Here is a 19,343-nt window from a genome sequence, read left to right on the forward strand (position 1 = left end):
TGGAGGAACAAATAGGAAGGACACAGGGACGAGAACTAAGGGGGGTGGAAATAGGAGGGAGGTGGGGAGCAAGGGGTGGGGGAGGCTGGGATGGGAGAAATAGAAAAAAAAAACTGTACTTGAAAAATAATTAAATAAAATTAATTTTAAAAAATCCCATTTGATACAGCAAAAAGAAAATTAAGATACCTAGGGTAAACCTAACCAAAGAAGTAAAAGAAGTAAAAGTCCTGTATGCAGAAAAATACACAACACTGAAGAAAGAAGTCAAGAAAGACACAAACAAATGGAACCGTGTACTGTGTTCATGGATTGGAAGACTTAACATCATCAAAATGTCCATACTACACAAAGCAATATACAGATTCAATGCAATACCTATTAAAGTACCAATGGCATATTTCACAGACATAGAACAAACTCTTCAAAAATTTATATGAAACCCTAAATTACCCTGAATAGCAGCTGCAATTCTGAGAAAGAAGAGCAAAGTAGGAGGGATCACAACACCTGATACCAAACTGTATTACAAGGCCACTGTAATCAAAATAGCTTGGCGCTGGCATAAAAATAGACATGGACCAGTGGAACAGAACAGAACGCCCAGGAATAAACCCAAGTTTCTATGGGCAATTAATATTCGAGAAAGGTGTCAGCAACATAAAATGGAGTGAAGATAGCATCTTCAACAAATGGTGTTGGGAGAACTGGACAGCTATGTTCAAAAAGATGAAACTTGAAGCCCTGGCTGGTGTAGGTCAGTGGATTGAGCGCGGACCTGCGAACCAGACAATCACAGTTCGATTCCCAGTCAGGGCACATGTCTGGGTTGCAGGCTGGTTCCCTGCAGGCCAGTTCCCAGCAGGGGATGCACGAAAGGCAACCATACATTGATGTTTCTCTCCCTCTCTCCTTCCCTTCCCCTTTAAAGATAAATAAAATCTTACAAAAAAATTTTTAAAAAAAGATGAAACTTGAGCACCAAATTACACCATACACCAAAATAAATTCAAGGTGGATAAAAGACTTAAATATAAGCCGTAACACCATTAAAGTCTTAGAGGAAAACATAGGCAGGAAAATCTCAATTATTTTGCACAGCAACATTTTTACTGATATGTCTCCTAGAGCAAGGGACATAAAGGAAAGAATAAACAAATGGGATCTCATCAAAATTAAAAGATTCTGCATGGCTAAAGAAAACTATTAAAATAAAAAGAGAACCAAATGTATGGGAAAACATATTTTCCAATGATAGATACCTCAGACAAGGGTTTAATCTCGATAATATATAAAGAACTTACAAGACTACACTTTAAGAAAACAAGCAACCCAATTAAAAATGGGTAAAGGACTTGAACAGACACTTCTCTAAAAAGGACATACACAGGATCCAGAGACGCATGAAAAGATGCTCAAAATCGCTAGGTATCAGAGAGATGCAAATTAAACCACAATGAGATACCACTTCACACTGGTCAGAATGGCCATCATAAACAGAGCAACAAACAAGAAGTGTTGGAGAGGTTGTGGGGAAAAGGGGTCCCTAGTGTACCGTTGGTGGGATTGCAGACTGGTAAAACCACTATGAAAAACAGTTGGGGATTTTCTCACAAAACTAAAAATGGTCTGTCTTTTGACCCAGCAATTCCACTGCTAGGATTGTATCCCAAGAACCCTGAAACACCAATCCAAAAGAAGCTATGCACGCCAATGTTCATAGCAGCACAATTTACAATAGCCGAGAGTTGGAAGCAACCTAGGTGCCCATCAGTAAATGAATGGATCAAAAAATTGTAGTACATATACACAATGGAATTCTCTGCAGCAGAAAGAAAGAAGGAGCTACTACCCTTTGCAACAACATGGATGGAACTGGAAAGCATTATGCTGAGTGAAATAGGCCAGGCATTGAAGAACAAATACCATATGATCTCACCTTTAACAGAAACCTAAACAACAAAACAAACGAGCAAGCAAAATATAACCAAAGACACTGAAATAGAGAACAGTCTGACAGTGTGATGAGGGGAGAGGAAAGGAAATTTCAGGGGAAAAGGGGAAGGGTTTACAGGAACAAGTATAAAAGACGCATGGTCAAAAACTTGGGGGGGTGGGAATGGAAGGGTGAGGGGAGGGTTTAGTGGGTGGGTTGGGAGCAAAAGACAGAAAACTGTACTTGAACAACAATTAAAATTTAATGAAAACTGCTGGGGAAAGAAATCCCAACGACACTTTTTAAAGACATAGAAAAAGCTATCCAAAAATTAATATGTTATTTCAAGGTACCACAAATAAAGAAAAGACTCTTGAAAAAGAAGAACAAAGTTGAAGTTTGTAGGCAACAATTTGTGTGAAAATGATGAGCATGGCTCAGCCCTGCATTGGAAAGCCGACAGGAGCAAACTGGTGGGCAGGAACCCTCAGACTAGTTCTCCTGTGGGAACCAGGCCAAAAAAATGCATACAGAGTGTTATGGTTTGCTCTTGCTAAAACTCCCTCACCTTGGTCTGAAACAGTAGATGTTTATTGCCTATCTTTAAGGTACTTTCCAAAGCCTGTACAAACTTTCCCAAGGAGAAACTGTAATCAGCCCGCCACCTTTCCCTTCTGCATTTGTTATTTTTGTTTCCTTGATTGTACCTTAAATGTGGACAACAACATTCTATGTAATAGATAATAAGACTGGAGAGAAACAATAAAAGCCTGTGCAGGCAAGGGTTGGGGTGCTCTCCCTTTGAGAGAAGCAACCATAGGACTCTCATCTTAAGAGAGTACCTGTACTGTCCCTTTTTCTTCACAGGACTTCTGTAGTCTGTGTAAATTTATTTGTCGCATTCACAACACACAGACTATGCTGGCTTGAGCATGTAACACCTTCTGCCAGAAACAGGGACCCAGGTCTATGATCCGAAATTGTGAACCACACACCAACTTGCTTGGAGTGCACACATCGGCCCAGGTAAGGGTAGACAACACCAAACTCTTTATCGGAAAAGCAGTAGAGTGTGTTGGATTTCAGAGAAAAGGGGGAATTTTTTTTTTCCAAGGGCACTCTCTCTTACGACCACACTTTCTTTAGTAAGCAGAAGCCTTGCTCTCTCTTTTTCTGGAAATCGCTGCTCTTCACAGGCATGGGTCAGGTAGTTAAGAGCCACATGGACACCCTCTGCTGAAAGACACCCATGAGAGGATAAACTAGGATGTGGACTAGGAGAGAACACTAGGTTTCCTTCCAAGTGCAAACAAAAGTCCACGCACTGAAAGGCACACTTAAAAGCACTCATAAGTCCATCCCTGGGGCACAATTCCCAATCAGGTTTTAGGCTTGGGAGAGAGAGCAATGAATTTTCCTTTCAATTAGCTTTAATAATAACGGGTAATGACAGAACTATTTACAAGCACCTCAGTGCATTCTTTCTTTAAAAGCTGCCTCTTGTGGCCCTTTTGATTTTGCCTTTTCCCTCTGTCCACCTGTAAACAGAAAAGCACATACTAAAATGCATGTTTTGGTTTCAACTGGACTCTGAAGATTGCTTTTTAGGATTCAGTGTTAGTTACAGGGTTATTTATTAGTGTCTCAGCTTCTTGCTGAGCACCAAAGATAGGAGGCATTCCTCTTTCTGGCTTGAGATTTCAGGCCTCCCTATGTGAATTGGGGCCTTGTGGAGGTATCTGGGGTCAATACCCAAGATGTACAGGGGCCTCACAGGGAATTCCAATCACGGTAATTTGACTCTCAGCTTGGTCAGGGAATGCAATATAAAGGTTGGTCACCTAGCAGTTCGAGCCCCTCTCGCAGTTTTAAATGCGTGAGGAAAAAACTTGAACCCATAAGCAAGGTTAGGGTACTCTGGATGCCAGGCGGCCCTCCTTGACTGTCTTCCACCAACAGCACATTTTGACCCGCCACACTATATTCCCCAATAGCTAATTAGCTAGAGTTCAGTACAGGCAGCGGAGTCTAAAAGGACAGAAATCAAAAGTAAAAAAGAAGCCTTTTAACAACAAGAATTGGCTCTAATTTGTCTAAAGAGCAGGAAGTTTACCTGCGTGTGTTACAGCACCTCCTCTCAGAAGCAGGATGTGAGGTAAAAGAACAGCATCTCAGCTTTTAGGAACTATAAAGGAATATTACCCTGCTTTTACTGACAAGGGAACCTTAGATATTGAGGTTTGGGAAAAGGCAGGTGACAAATTAAAATCTTTGCACGATAGTGGGTTTCCTATTGGAATTCACAACTTACTAACTTGGGGACTAGTCAGGACTGCTCTCATGCCCATATGGGCTAAGAAAATAGAGCTAGCTACAGAGGAGGATGTGGAGTCTAGCTCAGAGGAGGAAGTCATACAGGATGTAGCAGAAGAACTAGCCATGAGAATTCTGCCTACAGCCCCACCAGAGAACCTGCCTCATAGCCATCACTCCTTATTTCAATTCTGGGAGCACTCCTCCTCACAGGATGTGAGGGGGAAAAACCAGGAAATTCAGATAGATACCCTGTCAGGGCTCTGAGACAATGCCTTTCGCAGGTAGCAGAGGCTGGGGATTTGGATGCCCTTTCAGCTTTCCCCATTATAGTCAAGGGTCAAAAATGCTAGAAAAATCCAGCATTCAAAGCCTTAGAAATATTTAGGCTATGTCCTTTTTAATAGGGCAATCCGGCCTCAAGTACTTCAAATTAATCCACCAAAAAATTTAACTCTTAATCTCCTCCAACAATTCCTAGGAGCAATCAACTGGGTGTGACCCAGCCTTGGAATAACTACTCAACAATTAATTCATTTATTTAATGCCTTAAAGGGGACCCAGATCTCAATTCCCCTAGAGAATTGTCCTCCAAGGCCTTGTAAGAATTAACTATAGTAAATCAGCATATTCAGCAAAGGCGATTAATCAGAGTTAATCTGCAGTTTCCTGTCCAGCTTTTCTACTTCCTAACCTTAGGCACCCTGACTGGTTTTACAAGACAATTCTCACCTCATTTAACTATGATAGAGTGGCTTTTTCTATCTCATCAGTCACAATGCACCATTACCACCTATGTAACTATGTTGTGCCATCTCATTATAAAAAGACGTGAGTGAACACAGCAGTTATTTGGATATGACCCTGACTTTATTCACATTCCCTTAACTCAGGTCTATTTACAACAATTAACAGCTCAGTCTTTAGAATTTCAGTGTGCCATAGCTGACTTTGTGAGAGGACTAGAAATTAATCTATCCTCAGACAGACTGCTTCAAAACATTCCATTCCTTCAGATAAGACTAGCAGGAAAAAATCAGCCCAATACTAATAACACAAGCAAGAACTATATTTCTTGATGGGTCCAGAAAAAAGGGACACGCTGCTGTTGCCTGGAAAGAAGGCAATAGCTAGAAAAACTGTATCCTCTAGACATTCCTCTACTCAGAGGGCCGAACTTTTCACTGCAATTATGGCCCTGTGACAATGGCCTAAGGAGCTTTAAATATAGTTTGTGACTCTGGATATACTGTTTATACTATTCAGCATTTAGATCAGGCATTAATTAAGACTTCAATTGATTCAAATCTGCTTAACTTATTTCTGACTTTACAGTCTCTCCTTGACAAGTGAGAACACCCCCTCTTCATTACTCATATTTGATCCTACTCAGGCTTGCCTGGCCCCCTGGTGGATGGTAAAAACAAGGCAGATGCCTTAGTTAGTGTCCTTATTACCTTCCAGCAGGCAGCAGCTTCATATCAGTTTTTTCATCAAAACAGCCAGGCACTTTGAAGACAATTCCATATTACCCGTTCCCAAGCCAAGCAGTTTATTAAAGAATGCCCTGACTGTCAAGCCCTTACCAAGGAATCTCCATCTACGGGAGTTAATCCTCAAGGACTAAGTTCTCAAATGATTTGACAAATGGATGTCACTCATTACACTCCCTTTGGAAAATTCAAATACATGCATATTTTTATTGATACTTACTCTGGTGCCCTACATGCATCTGCTTTAACAGGGGAATCTGCTAAAACTATACAAGCCCATTGGCTTGAGGCCTTTAGTCATTCAGGACGGCTTCAGCAAATCAAAACTGATAATGGCCCCGGATACCTTGTCCATTCTACTCAAGTTTTTCTTTAGCATTGGAATATCCAACATAAAACAGGAATACCCTATACTTCAACCGGTCAGGCAATTGTTGAATGGGCACATCATACCTTTAAAAATCTTTTTGAAAAACAAGAAAGGGGGAATCATGAGTACACCCCCCAAAATTTGATTATGTTAGCTATGTTTAACTATAATTTTCTAAATTATGCTGAATTGCTCTGTACTTCAATTGAGAACATATTTAGAAGAAAAAGCCAAAGTCATCTTACCCTCAGGTTTTATATAGAGATTTGCTGGGAGATGGTTCCTGGCGAGGCCCTGTAGACCTCTTAACATGGGGAAGAGGGTATGCATGTGTTTCCATTCCCACAGGTCCTGTCTGGCTCCCAGCTAAATGGGTGAAGCCTTATCATAAGCAAAACAAACATCAAGCTCTGCTACCTGGAGATAAAAACCAATCAGCTAACAGACCAGATGGCCCAGCTGATACTGAACAAACAAGGAGAATGGTCACCCCCACTGTCATACACGAGTCTGGACCCACTGACGAGGGAGGATAGGAGCCGACCCAATGATGGGGGCTGAGGCCCAGATACCTCCTGTGGAGAGTAACAACCTTTCAATGCCCCATAATGCTCCCTTCAGATGTGTCCCCACCACATGGGGGGATATTAAGGCTCTTAATGCTCGAGCCGAGGAAATTCTTGCTGAAACTAAAGTGGAGGACACCCCACAAAATAGGTTTATTGCTTACTTAGCAGTGCTGTCAGCCAATTCAGCTAAAACTTTGATTTTAATTGCCAGTATACTTTGCCCTGGGGAGCAGGGCCTAGCTACTGAGGTTAATTCCTCATATCTATTAGGCCCACATTACTGATCCACTAGTATTTAAGTTGCATACCTGGTGGAATGTTGAACCTCCCTTTTCCACTAATGACACTCAGTGGACTGGAGGAGTATGGATGCCCCTTGATGGCCTACTGGAAGAAAACAAGCAGTGGATACCAGTGCCAAAAAATACAGTTTATGTTGCTGAGTATTTTTATCAGTTTGTTTTTCTGTTATTACTGACACTTTATGCTTTCCTTTAAAGGAGCAACTTTACGCTGCAAAGAGCAGCACAGTAATTACTATCAGCTTTCCATGGTAACTACTGTAGGCCTGTGTACCCAATGAGGGAATTTATCATACTCTCAATCCCCCTCCAGTCCCTCCTTGTACTTTAGACACTAGCCATAAAGACTCAGTTTCTTGATTTTGTACAGAGGACCAAATGCCACCATTGTGCTCCTCCCAAAAACTCCTTTTGTAGTAGAGAACTGGGGAGCTAATTGGAAGGTACTGGCTGAGCATGGCACAACAATAGTTCTGGCTCAACCTCGATATCTATATGCCAATATGTGGTAGGAAGGGCAGGTACCAGGGCACCTACTATCAGAATTGTTTCTCCCAACCACACTAGCCCTTGGCATTGTAACTCTTGGAAAATGGGCTTGCCTTTTATTGCTAGAAAACACCTGTATATAAAATTTAACTGTGACCCTGAAAATGTTTTAGGATGTTTCTACCAGGTTAGCCCTCCAAAACAGAATTGGGTCACGGTTTGTACTTCTCAACCCTATCTATTTTTAGCAACTCCAGGGACAGCCCAGGTTTTTTATAATGAATCAATGAAAATTTATTCTTTGCATGTTCCTGCTGGTTCCATATATGCCACCTGCCTTACTCAATTATTACTCAATTGGGTAATAATTGAGTAATATCAGTATTACTCAATTACTCAATTGGGTATTAATTGAGTAATATCAGTATTACTCAATTAAGTCTCACTATGGTCTATATAGTTAGAAGACAGACTCAAATATGGGTGCCAGTTAATGTAACCAGAGAATGGGAAGATCCCAATAGCATAGAAGTACTTGATGGTTTGTTGGCACCCTAATTGTATTCATTGTCTCTGCTATCGTTGTTACAGCTACTGCTGCAGTGGCAACCACTGCCCTCATTGATTCACTTCAAACTGCTCATGCTATTGATATTCTCTTAACCAGTTCCACCTTAGAAATGCTTCAACAGGCCCAGATTGATCAAGAGATCCTGACTGCTTTTCTGTAGTTGAATCAGCCCTCAACTGGATCAGCAAGTGCCCGGATACGCTAGTGACCCGTCAACAGCTGACCTGTGATCCTGGTTTCTCCAAACTGTGTGTCACCCCACTCCAGTGGAACTCCAGCCAATACTCCTGGAGTGATATTCAACATTGCCTAAGAGGAGCTTTTTTTCTACCAATTTAAAGGGACAGATTAATAAATTGCAAATGGAATTGCACCAGTAGTTGCAGTACATTCAATGCTTGACTAAGCAGATTTTTCAAACACTCTATGATAATCTCATTGCCTAAATCCAGAAAAATTGGTTTGATAGACTCAACCTGATACTGTGGGTCCTTGGAGCTGCTGGTTGTTTACTGCTTCTACTAATTCTTTGTGTATTTTGGTGCATTTGCAAATTATTTGCCCAGGGTCATATAAGAGACCAGCAAGTATCAAGTTTTGTGGGACCCACCACACAGTTCTAACTTAAAAAAAAAAAAAGGTGGGGAATTGTATGGAACCGGTTTGTTTGAAAATGGTGAATGTGACTCAGTCCTGCATTGGAAAGCCGACAGGAGCAAACTGGTGGGCAGGAGCCAGACCCTCAGACTGGTTTTCCTGTGGGAACCAGGCCCAGAAAATGCATCCAGACCGTTTTGGCTTGCTCTTGCTAAAACTCCCTCGCCCTGGTCTGAAACAGATGTTTATTGCCTATCTTTAAGGTAATTTCCAAAGCCTGTATAAACTTTCCCAAGGAGAGACTGTAATAAGCTCACCACCTTTCCCTCCTGCATTTGTTATTTTTGTTTCCTTGATTGTACCTAAAATGTAGAGAACAACATTCTATGTAATAGATAATAAGACTGGAGAGAAACAATAAAAGCCTGTGCAGGCAAGGGTTGGGGTGCTCTCCCCTTGAGAGAAGCAACCATAGGACTCTCATCTTAAGAAAGTACCTGTACCGTCCCTTTTTCTCCACAGGACTTTGTAGTCTGTGAGTTTGTTCATCACATCCACAACACAAAGACCCCGCTGGCCAGAGTCTGCATCAAAAGTTGTTACATTTACTGATTTCAAAACTTACCACAAATCTGCAGTAATTAAAACAGTGTGGCACTTGCATAAACACATACATATATGACAACACCAATGGAATAGAATGGAGAACCTCTTGTATTAATGGTCATATGATTCTCAGAGAAGATGCTAAGTCCATTCAGCAGAGAAGGACAGTCTTTTCAAAAGTAGTACTGGAAAAACTAAACACCAACATTTAAAAAATGAAGTTGGAACATTATACTCTACACAAAAAAGTAACTCAAAATGGACTAAAGACTTCAATGTAAGACCTAAAACTGTAAAACTCTCAGAAGATAATATAGGAGAAAAGCTTTACGACATTAGATATGGTAGTAATTTATTGGACATGACAGCAAAAACACCAGTAACAAAATAAAAGATTGAGAAAGTGGACTTCATCAAAAATAAAAACTTCTGTGCATCAAAGGACACTATCACCAGAGTGAGAAGGCAACCCATAGAATGTGAGAAAATACTGGCAAATCATATATCTGATAAGGGATGAGTATCCAGAATATATAAAGAATTCCTACAACCCAACAGCAAATAAACAAACAAAAAAAACATTAAAAAAACAGCAAAGGACTTAATTAGACATTTCTCCAAAGATACAGAAATGGCCAAAAAGCACATGAAAAGATGCTCAATATCACTAGTCATTAGGGAAATGCAAATCAGAACTACAAGGAAATACCACTTCACCCCATTGGGATAGCTTTATAAAAAATAATAGAAAACAAGTGTTGGCAAAGGTATGGAGAAATTAGAAACCTTGTTCATCACTGGTGGATATGTAAAATGGTATAGCTCTATGGAAACCAGTACAGTGTTTACTCAAAAGATTAAACATAGAATTACCATATGATTGATCAATTCTACTTCTGAATATATACCCAAAAGAACTGAAAGCAGGGACTCAAACAGATATTTGTACATCCAGGTTCATAACAGCATTATTCACAATAGCTAAACGGTAAAAGCAACCAAGTGTCTATTTAGACATATGAATGGATCTTTAAAATGTGATGTATCTATACAATGGAATATTATTCAACCTTAAAAAGGGTTCACCCTGATCAGTGTGGCTCAGTTGGTTGGGTGTTGTTCTGCAAACCAAAAAGTTCCCACTTTGATTTCCAGTCAGGGCACATGCCTAGTAATGTGTATGAGAAGCAACCAATTGATGTTTCTCTCTCACATCGATGTTTTTCTCCCTCTTTCCTTCTTCCTCCCTTACCCCTCTCTAAAAATAAATAAATATATTTTTTATAAAAGGAAGGAAATTCTGACACACGCTACAACATGAATAATGTTGAGGACATTATGCTAAGTGAAATAAGCCAGACACAAAAGGACAAATAGTGTATGATCCCACTTATATGAGGTACCAGAGTCAAATTCATAGAGATGGAAAGTAGAATGGTGGTTTCCAGGGATGGAGGGGAAGGAGGAATGGGGAATTACTGTTTAATGGGCAGAGTTTCAGTTTGGGAAGATGAAAAAATTGTGTAGATGGATGGTGGTGACAATCACACAACATTGTGCATGTGCTTTATGCCATAGAACTGAACTCTTCAAAATGGTTAAAATAGTGAATTTTAGTTAGATATATTTTACCACAATAAAAAAAATGTTTTTCAAAAGACTCAGTTAAAAGAATGAAAAGACAAGCTACACAATGGGATAAATATTTGCAAATCAGATATCCAACAAAGAATTGTAGTTAGAACAAAGAACTCTCAAAGGTCATCAGGAAGAAAATAAGCAACCCAATTAAAAAACAGCAAAAGATTTGGACACTCTAGCAAACAGAATATAAGGATGGCAAATAGCATATGAAAAGATGTCCAACATCATTAGCCACTAAGAAAATGCAAATTAAAACTACAATAAAATACCACTTCACAGCTAATTGACTAACTAAAATACCAACAATACCAAATGCTGACAAAGATGTAGAGCAAGTGTACTCTCATACATTGCTGGTGAAAATGTAGAATGATTCAGCCACTCTGGAAAGTGGTTTGGCAGTTTCTTATAAAGTTAAACACTTACTATATGACCCAGTAATCCCACTCCTAGATATTTACCTTAAAGAAATAAAAATTCTATGTTCACAACAAAACCTGTACAAGGATGTACATATAAGTATTATTCAGAATCATTATAACTTGAAAACAGCTCAAATACACATCAATGGGTGAATGGATAAACAAACTTTGGAACATCCATACAATGGAATACTACTTAGCAAAATGAATGAACTCTTTGATACACACAGCTTGGATGAATCTCAAAGGCATTATGCTGAATGAAAGAACCCACTCTCAAAAGATTATATATCATATGATTCCATTTATATGACATTCTATAAAAGATAAAACTACAGTGATGGAAAACAGATCAGTGATTGCCAGAGATTATGAGTGGAGCTAGGGTGACTATCGATGGACAGTATGAGGAAATTTTAGGGTGAGGGAGCTGTTCTCTATCCTGACTGTGGTAGTGATTACATGAATCTACATGAGTTAAAATTCACAGAATTGTATACCATAAAAAAATCAGGAAATTTTATTGTAAGTTCATTTCGAAAATAAAATATTAGCTATTATGTCACCATCATAATCATCATTAATAGTTTTGCTTTACTGATTAATAAAAAATTCAAAATTAGTTGTGAAATAGATCTCAAAAACATTAAAGTTATTTTATACCTGGTACAATAAACTTAAAGGTATAAAGAAAATATCAACAGTACTAAATGTAAAAGTTTTACAACTTCTACTAGCTCCTTTCATTAATACTCTATACCAGGATAATATGCTCCCTCTGGATCATTTCCTAGTAGACATTGTCATATACTGGATATGAAATTAAATAAGTACTCAACTTCGAGGTCTGGGACCCTAGGTTACATTCCTAAATCTAACACTGTAAGAAAACTCTCGACTTGCCTTTTGTGCCTAATTTTATCTTCCTCTTCATTGAGGTCATGTACTTGTCTGCACTTGTCTTTTTGTGGTATGCTGTGAAGGTTTAAAGCAAGGAGTTTCAAAGATAGGAAACAGAACAGATTCATATACCACCCGCCCACCCCCAAATAACAGGCACTGCTCCAAGTGATTTACACGTATTACCTCAATCCTCCTAACAATCCTAATATATAGCTACTATTAATATATTCTCATTTTACAAATGAAGAACTGAAGCACAGAGTGGTAACATGCCCAAAATCTTATAGCTAGTAAGTGGGGAACCAAAATTTTCCCAGGAGTCTACCTCCAAAACACATGTTCTTAATCAGTATACTATAATGTGTCTCTACAAAAGCCTATTCATTTGTTCTTGTCTTTCTTTCACCACTGCTCTTCCAGATCTATGGTTTCTAACAAATCATTCATTCATTCTCATGGCTTTACCTCTCATCTAAGCATAGACGATTCCTAACTCTGTAGATCTAGTTCTGACCTCTCTCCTGAGCTTCAACTGTTGCATTTCCAACTGCCTCCTAGATATTTGCATTTAATGATCCTGCCATTCTCACAAATCCAACATGTCCAAAATCAAACTCATCCTTTTCCTCAAAATTTTCCCATAAAACTTTCTTAATGTTGTCAACTATTAAGTCACACAGCCTTGAAACATCTGGATTGCCTTTGACATATTCCTCCTTGAGTCTCATGCAACAAGTTTTACCAATTCTTCCTCTGTAATGTCTCTTACAATCACAGCTACCTCTCTTTCTACTTCCCTTGCCATCATTCTAGTCCATATCCTTATGCCTAAGTAACTGTATTACCTCCTAAATCATTTCCCCTGCTTCCATCTCTTCCTTTCTCTCATCATACAGGATGGGGCCAAAGTAGGTTTAAAGTTGTGAGTATGTGAAACATGGAATTCATTCTTTATTAATTATTAATTATTATATTATTTTCCATAAAAACAACTGTAAACCTACTTTTGTGCCACCCTTTATTTCTTGGTCACCAGAGTAATCATTTTCAAATACTGCTTCTCTCATGTTACTCCTGACTCAAAAACCTTTAACCATATCCAAACAAACTGAATAACTAACTCTGTATAGGTCTATACTTCCCACCAAAGAAAGGTCAAAAATTTTATCTACCTTCTCTATCACAACACCCCTGAATATGCCATAGTGCTCACAACATCTGCAGCAACTGAAATGCTTTTTTCCTCTGCTTCCTAAATAATAGGTAGTTTAAAGGAACATTTAACTCTTACCTCTTCCAAGAGGCCTTCTTCAGTCATGCCAATGCATAGTAGCCTTTCCCTCCTCTGAACTCCTACAGCACTTAACTGTATCTAGCATTGTTACTAAAATGTCATGTTTCTCTCAAATTACTGTAATTGGCGCAAAGTCTGAAACCATTTCTTAAACTTCTGTGTACCTTCCCCAGTGCCTAGCAAAACTTATCTGTTAAACTCATTCTTTCTGGTTAAGACAAAGACCCTCTCTCTCTCTCTCTCTCTCTCTCTCTCTCTCTCTCTATATATATATATATATATATATATATATATATATATATATATATAATGTGAATTTATAGTTTAGTCTAAAGACCTTTTTTAACCTAGCCTCACTTACCTTTCCAGTGTCATCTGTAATTCCCTGCTAAGTCTTATATTGCCTGCCACACTGAACTTTTTATTGTTCCCAAGACCCACTAGTTCCTTTTTCAATCCTGTTCCTATTCACCTGTTATCTGTAATGCCCTCTTCCCCTTGTTAACCTGACTAATGCCTGTTAATCCACCAAGACTTAGTACAAATGTCAATTCCTGACTCCCCCAACTAGGCTTAGATGTTCTATATTCTGTGCTCCCTCGGCATTTTATTCACATGTCTACAATAGCAATTAAATACATGCTGCACATTCTTCAAGAGTAGTGATAGTTTGTCTTTCTCCTACCCCCTTCACTAACTCTTCATATATAATGCCCTGATGGTAAATCTCTCTTTCAGTGAAAGAACATATCAAAGTCAGTGACAATCACACACCTTGGTAATAAAGAGCCTTAAGGAAGGAGTGACGATCAGTTCCCTGAAATAAAGACTTTTCTATTTCCATTTCTCGTCGGGTCAGCTGTTTGCTCTTTGCAAATCTCTGTGGCAGGCAAAGGATGCGCTGATGCTCTGAGATCCTTTCTTCAATATCTTGAAGACAGTTCTGTATTGCTTCAGGGGTTGCCCTCAGTCTCGTCCTCTGAAACCAGAGAAATGAGAGGGCATATATATTATAGAGGACACACCCTAAAAGGGATGGTCTGATGCCTCAAGTAAGGAAGAAGATGATCAGAGCCCAGAAATGAGCATTTATCAATGTGGTAGCTAAAAAGTCAAGAAATAGCTTCTCTTTTCCATAGGTCCCTATCCTACAAACCAAAGAAGATTTACACCCAAAACTTAGTTTTGAGAGAACTGAAAATAAAAAGGTTCTCAGTGCCAAGTGAAGAGATGTTATTCTTCATTGTCCGGAAGATAATTGCTCCACTCACCTTTTCACCTGAAACATGGCTCTTCCAGATCAAGATTTCTGTTTCATTGAGCCCTAGTTCCCTGAGAGAAGCAGTTTCCTGGTCCTTCTCATGTAGTGTTTGGAACTGGGACAAAGTCATAGTCCCTGCTGCTTCCTTCCCAAAAGGCTTGTACATAGTACCAGGAGCAAAGCTCTCTTTCTTAGATACACATCTGCAAACCAAGAAGGAAAAGAGTAAGAACATCTTCAGGTTACCCACAATTCACAGAAATGGGGCTAACCATTAAAAGAGGCACAATGAAACTCAGGCAATTTGTCTTTCATGTCCTATTACTAGGCTGAAGCACCACTGCAACTATACCAATAGTCCCCTCATCCAGAACTAATATATAACTGAGTCAAATATTTATTTATCGAGTACCTACCATGCATCAGACACTGTATTGGGGGCTGAGGATTTAACAGTAAAAAAAGATAAAAATGGTTTCTGCTTTTGTGGAAGAACAGTGTAAGGAGAGAAAAGTAAACAGGCAATGATAATACTGGGTTGTAAGTGCTACATGTGTTAGAGGAAGACATAGGAAAGGTACTTAGTGGAATATGGGGGAATTTGTAGAGGAAGAGACACAGAAGCAAAATCCTGCCTAATATGTAGATGTGCACCAAGGAAAGGGGGATGGGAGAGGAGTGTTCCATCCAGGCTCTAAGAAATGTCACCTGGAGGTGAGAATCTATGATACTCAACTTGTTTGCAAAATCAATACTTACTCCTCAATGGACACAGAGGTGTCAAGTTGATGCTGAAGGAGGCTTTTCAGCTGCCTCTCCCCTTCTGTTTCCAACTCTTCCAGGACATGCTCATTGCTCTTCACACAGCTGTTTACCCTGGAATAGATACAGCGATAAATACAGAAAGTAAACAAGACAGTGAAATCTCAAAATACATTTTTTACCTATGTTATCTACCTTTGGTGATCTCATTTGTTCAAAGACTCTTCTCTAATAATCTATTGCCCTTTATTTATGCAAGCATTTATTAAACACCTACTTGCATATAGCATATTGTAAGGTACTGATGGAATCAAAGATATTCAAGACACAGTCCCTATCCTCAAGGAGTTCCCAACTTATTTGGGGAGATGGAATATATGTGTGTGTATCTTGTGTGCATGTGCCTGGCAGAGAGGGGAGTGGGAGAAAGGAGAGGAGAGGGGAGGGCAGAGGAGGGGAAAGGAAAAGGAAAAGAGGGGTGAAGAATGACAATACAAAGAAGCATATGTCAAATTAGTAGGAGTTCACAGAAGTAAGATATAATTGGTAGCTAGAAGGGTAAATGAAGGAAAGAAGAGGGAGAACAAGTATGAGATGTTCTAGGGGATAATGGGAATTTTAATTTAGCTGGTATTACCAGGGTAATTAGACTCAGATTGCAAATGGCCTTAAATACACCAGCTAAGGGGCCTGGGCCTTAATGTATAGGTATTAGAAAGTAATTTATTACATAGTTAAGTGATATGGTACAAGTGATGATTTAGGAAAAATAATGTGGTTATAATATACCTTATGGGTTCGTAGGAAAGAAATCAGAAGAACTATAGCTAAAAAACTATTCAATTTATCAAGGATAAGGTGAAGAAAGTCCAGATTGAAATGCTAATAGTGGACATAAATGAAGAGTTAGATGAGAGAGGCCTTTTGAAGGTAGGGGTCAAAGAGAAGTAAAAGATAAGTTCAAGATTTCAAGCTGTGAAACTGAGTGAACTATGGTACCAATGAAGGAAAAAGGAAGCTCCACATGAAATAAATGGTTTGGAAAGGGAACATTAGTATTGTTTTAGTTGTGTTGAGTCAACTACCTATTACAACTGAAACACCAGCATGAAGTTCCAGGAAATATTCGAAGACATAATGTCCCAGGTGACAGTATAAGTGATATTGCCTAAAAGGAAAGGGAGATATGAGAGAACCGTTGCACAGATAAGTCTCAGACTGTACACGGAAATATCAAGTCAGGATCTAGACTGTAGTGTCAGGATCTAGAGCTGTGAAAAGAGATCTCCAAAGGATAAAGCATTGAAACAAATGTGAAAAGGGTCATAACATTTTATAGCCTAGGTACTATTGTGTAGAAATCTAGGTAATGCTAACACAAGCCAACTCACCATAAATCACTGAAAACACTTAAGAGTATAAAGAAATAGAGGAACCAGGTAACAACAGATTATAAAAGACAAAAACTGAGCTAACTCCATGAGGAAAATAAATATTAAAATACTTTCCTTACAAAGTACCTCTTTATTACTGGGTCCTAGGGAAAGTATCCCTCATAATTATAACAAGATTTTCATGCTCTAGAAAGACTTACACCTATTTTGGGATATGTTAAAATATACTCAGGCCCAGGGTTTTAGAAAAAAATCCCTTTTGAGTATCCTAATTTTTAGTTGTTACTTAGAATTCAGAAACTTCTTACTAAGTTTAAAGTGGCTTTGAGATGAATCAACCATAGCTAAATATATCAGTACATATGCATCTCAAAAAAATGTTGAGTAAAAAAGAGCAAGTCACAGAAAAACGTATACAATATGTGTCAATTTATGTAAAGTTAAAAATGGATAAAAGGAGCAACATTTTGTTTAGGGATAAATTCCGAGGTGGTAAAAACTATTTTTTTAAAGCAAGAGACTGATCAGTACAAAATTCTGGATAGTGGTCCCCTCATGGAGTAGAGAGGAGAAGATATGGCATGGGGCATACTGGGGACTTCTAAGGTACTGCTACTATTCCGGGTCTAAAGCTTGTACTGGGTATGAATCTATTATTATTATTATTATTATTATTATTATTATTTAAAGTTTATATATATTATTTTGCATGTATGAGATATATCATAAAAATATTTTTAATAAGTCATTTTGAGGCAGGGAAAATAAGAACCAGTTTTCTAAAAGATGCAGAAAGTGACAGTGCAAGAGAGCATAGTAGCAGTAAGAATTTTAAATACACCCCCCTATGCCAGAGCGATTATCCTCCCTGCAGAGTGAATGCAAAACTAATTTAATAAGGATACTTTAAAAAGGCTGTGTACTAAAAAAAAAAAAAAAAAAAAAAAAAAAAAAAAAGGCTGTGTACTAATTGGGAAGCTCAGGCTTTCAACAATGACCTGCTAATTTAAAGCTGCCATTTTCTGCAAAACCAGTAGGGGGAACTATTCGTAGCACTGCCTTCGTTTTCCTGACCCTAAATCGATTTTGCACTTGCCTCCTAAATTTGTAGAAACAAAGTATCACTTACTTTAAGATTTGAAAACCTTACATGACGGGGGGGGGGGGGGGGGGGGGGGAGTGGCGAGCACATCTTCTTTAACACACAAACACTGCAAATAAAGGGCCCACCTTGGTCCTCTTTGACAATAAGGTGGAGGCAGGGGGTAGGAGCTGGCCTGGGTTTCTCACGCGGTAGATATCAGTAAGCCAAGACCCTTTTACCTGAGGGGGTCATTGTGCAATAGGAAGAAGCATAGGTAGAAGCAACAGCGCCCGTCTGGCTCCCTGTGCCCGCACCGCCTGGGCTGGAAGGGCATGCCTATGGGAATCCACCCGGCATCGGCCCTTCTTCAACTTTGCCCCGCAGGCCCGCCTGGCCCGTCTCCCCTACATCCTCCTCCTTTGTCTTCCCTCTCCCACGAAACCGCACCCCAAGAATGTGACATACCCCAAACACAAAGTAATAAGAGCCATTTTAAGTTAAAAGGTAAAACAGAGCTCCCTTCGTCGCCTGCTCTCAGACAAGACCTTACCTCTTCATGTTTCCACAGGCCCTTATCTCTAACTTGGGTAAATAGACCGAGGACTTCAAGTCCCAGAACTCTGCGCGCCCAACCCGAAGTAGACTGTACTGGAGTGCAGAGCTCTGGGAATTGTAGTAGCGCAGAGTTAAAGAAAGGGGAAGGGAAAGTAAGTATTGAATAACCGATAGGTTGTAAATTGTTCAAATATTTCTCTTGAATTTCTTGTACAGGTTAAAGGAAACACCCCAAATACCCAGCTCATAAACCCATAAACCGAGAAGTCACCTTTGACTTCTTGACCCTCCCATTCGGTATCACCAAATCCTGGCGCCTTCAATTTCTCTCAAATGTTTCTCTATTCCCCATGTTTTTGTTTCCAACGACTTATTAACCGGCTACCTGCTGTTTTCAGTAGGGTCAACCAGAAGGTCAATCCACCAGTGCAGCCAGAAGTTTGACGATGTCACTTGCAATAATGGTTCTCCTCTTGTAACAGGCTTTTACAAGACATTCACTTCCTGAGACTCAGAATCCCATATGTATTCAGACCTGCGAACATTTTAATTATAGTGAATCAAGAGAGGATAGAGCATAGTGCTTAAGAGCATGAGCTCTTAGTTCCTGGAAATGAAAATACAAATGATCTTAAATAAATGAAAAGAAAGTGGTTTAATCTCACAAGTGGCATGGGAATTTCAAAGTACGCTAACTATAAAAACACCTGACATATAATCCTCAAAGCTATCAAGTTCATCAAAAACAGAAAATCTGAGAAGCTGTCAGAGCCAAAGG

General features: G+C 39.2%; 1 protein-coding gene across 2 annotated transcripts in view; it reads right to left on the reverse strand.

Moving 5' to 3' along the window:
* Positions 1-18,606, reverse strand: part of RBM41 (RNA binding motif protein 41) — a 122,076-nt gene extending 103,470 nt beyond the window's left edge. Inside the window, exons 1-5 of one of the 2 annotated variants that reach the window (XM_053657466.1) lie at positions 18,561-18,606; positions 15,530-15,646; positions 14,781-14,973; positions 14,284-14,488; positions 12,216-12,287 (exon numbers count right to left, since the gene is read on the reverse strand). In XM_053657466.1, coding sequence (XP_053513441.1) covers positions 12,216-12,287; positions 14,284-14,488; positions 14,781-14,973; positions 15,530-15,646; positions 18,561-18,568 — 595 coding nt within the window. In that variant the 5' untranslated portion in view covers positions 18,569-18,606. The remainder of the gene's footprint in view (positions 1-12,215; positions 12,288-14,283; positions 14,489-14,780; positions 14,974-15,529; positions 15,647-18,560) is intronic. The other variant, XM_037167109.2, reaches the window with a different exon arrangement.
* Between the last annotated feature and the right edge of the window lie 737 nt (positions 18,607-19,343).

This window comes from Artibeus jamaicensis, unplaced genomic scaffold (genome assembly GCF_021234435.1).
Source record: "Artibeus jamaicensis isolate MK-2021 breed Jamaican fruit bat unplaced genomic scaffold, CSHL_Jam_final scaffold_461, whole genome shotgun sequence".
NCBI lineage: Eukaryota > Metazoa > Chordata > Mammalia > Chiroptera > Phyllostomidae > Artibeus > Artibeus jamaicensis.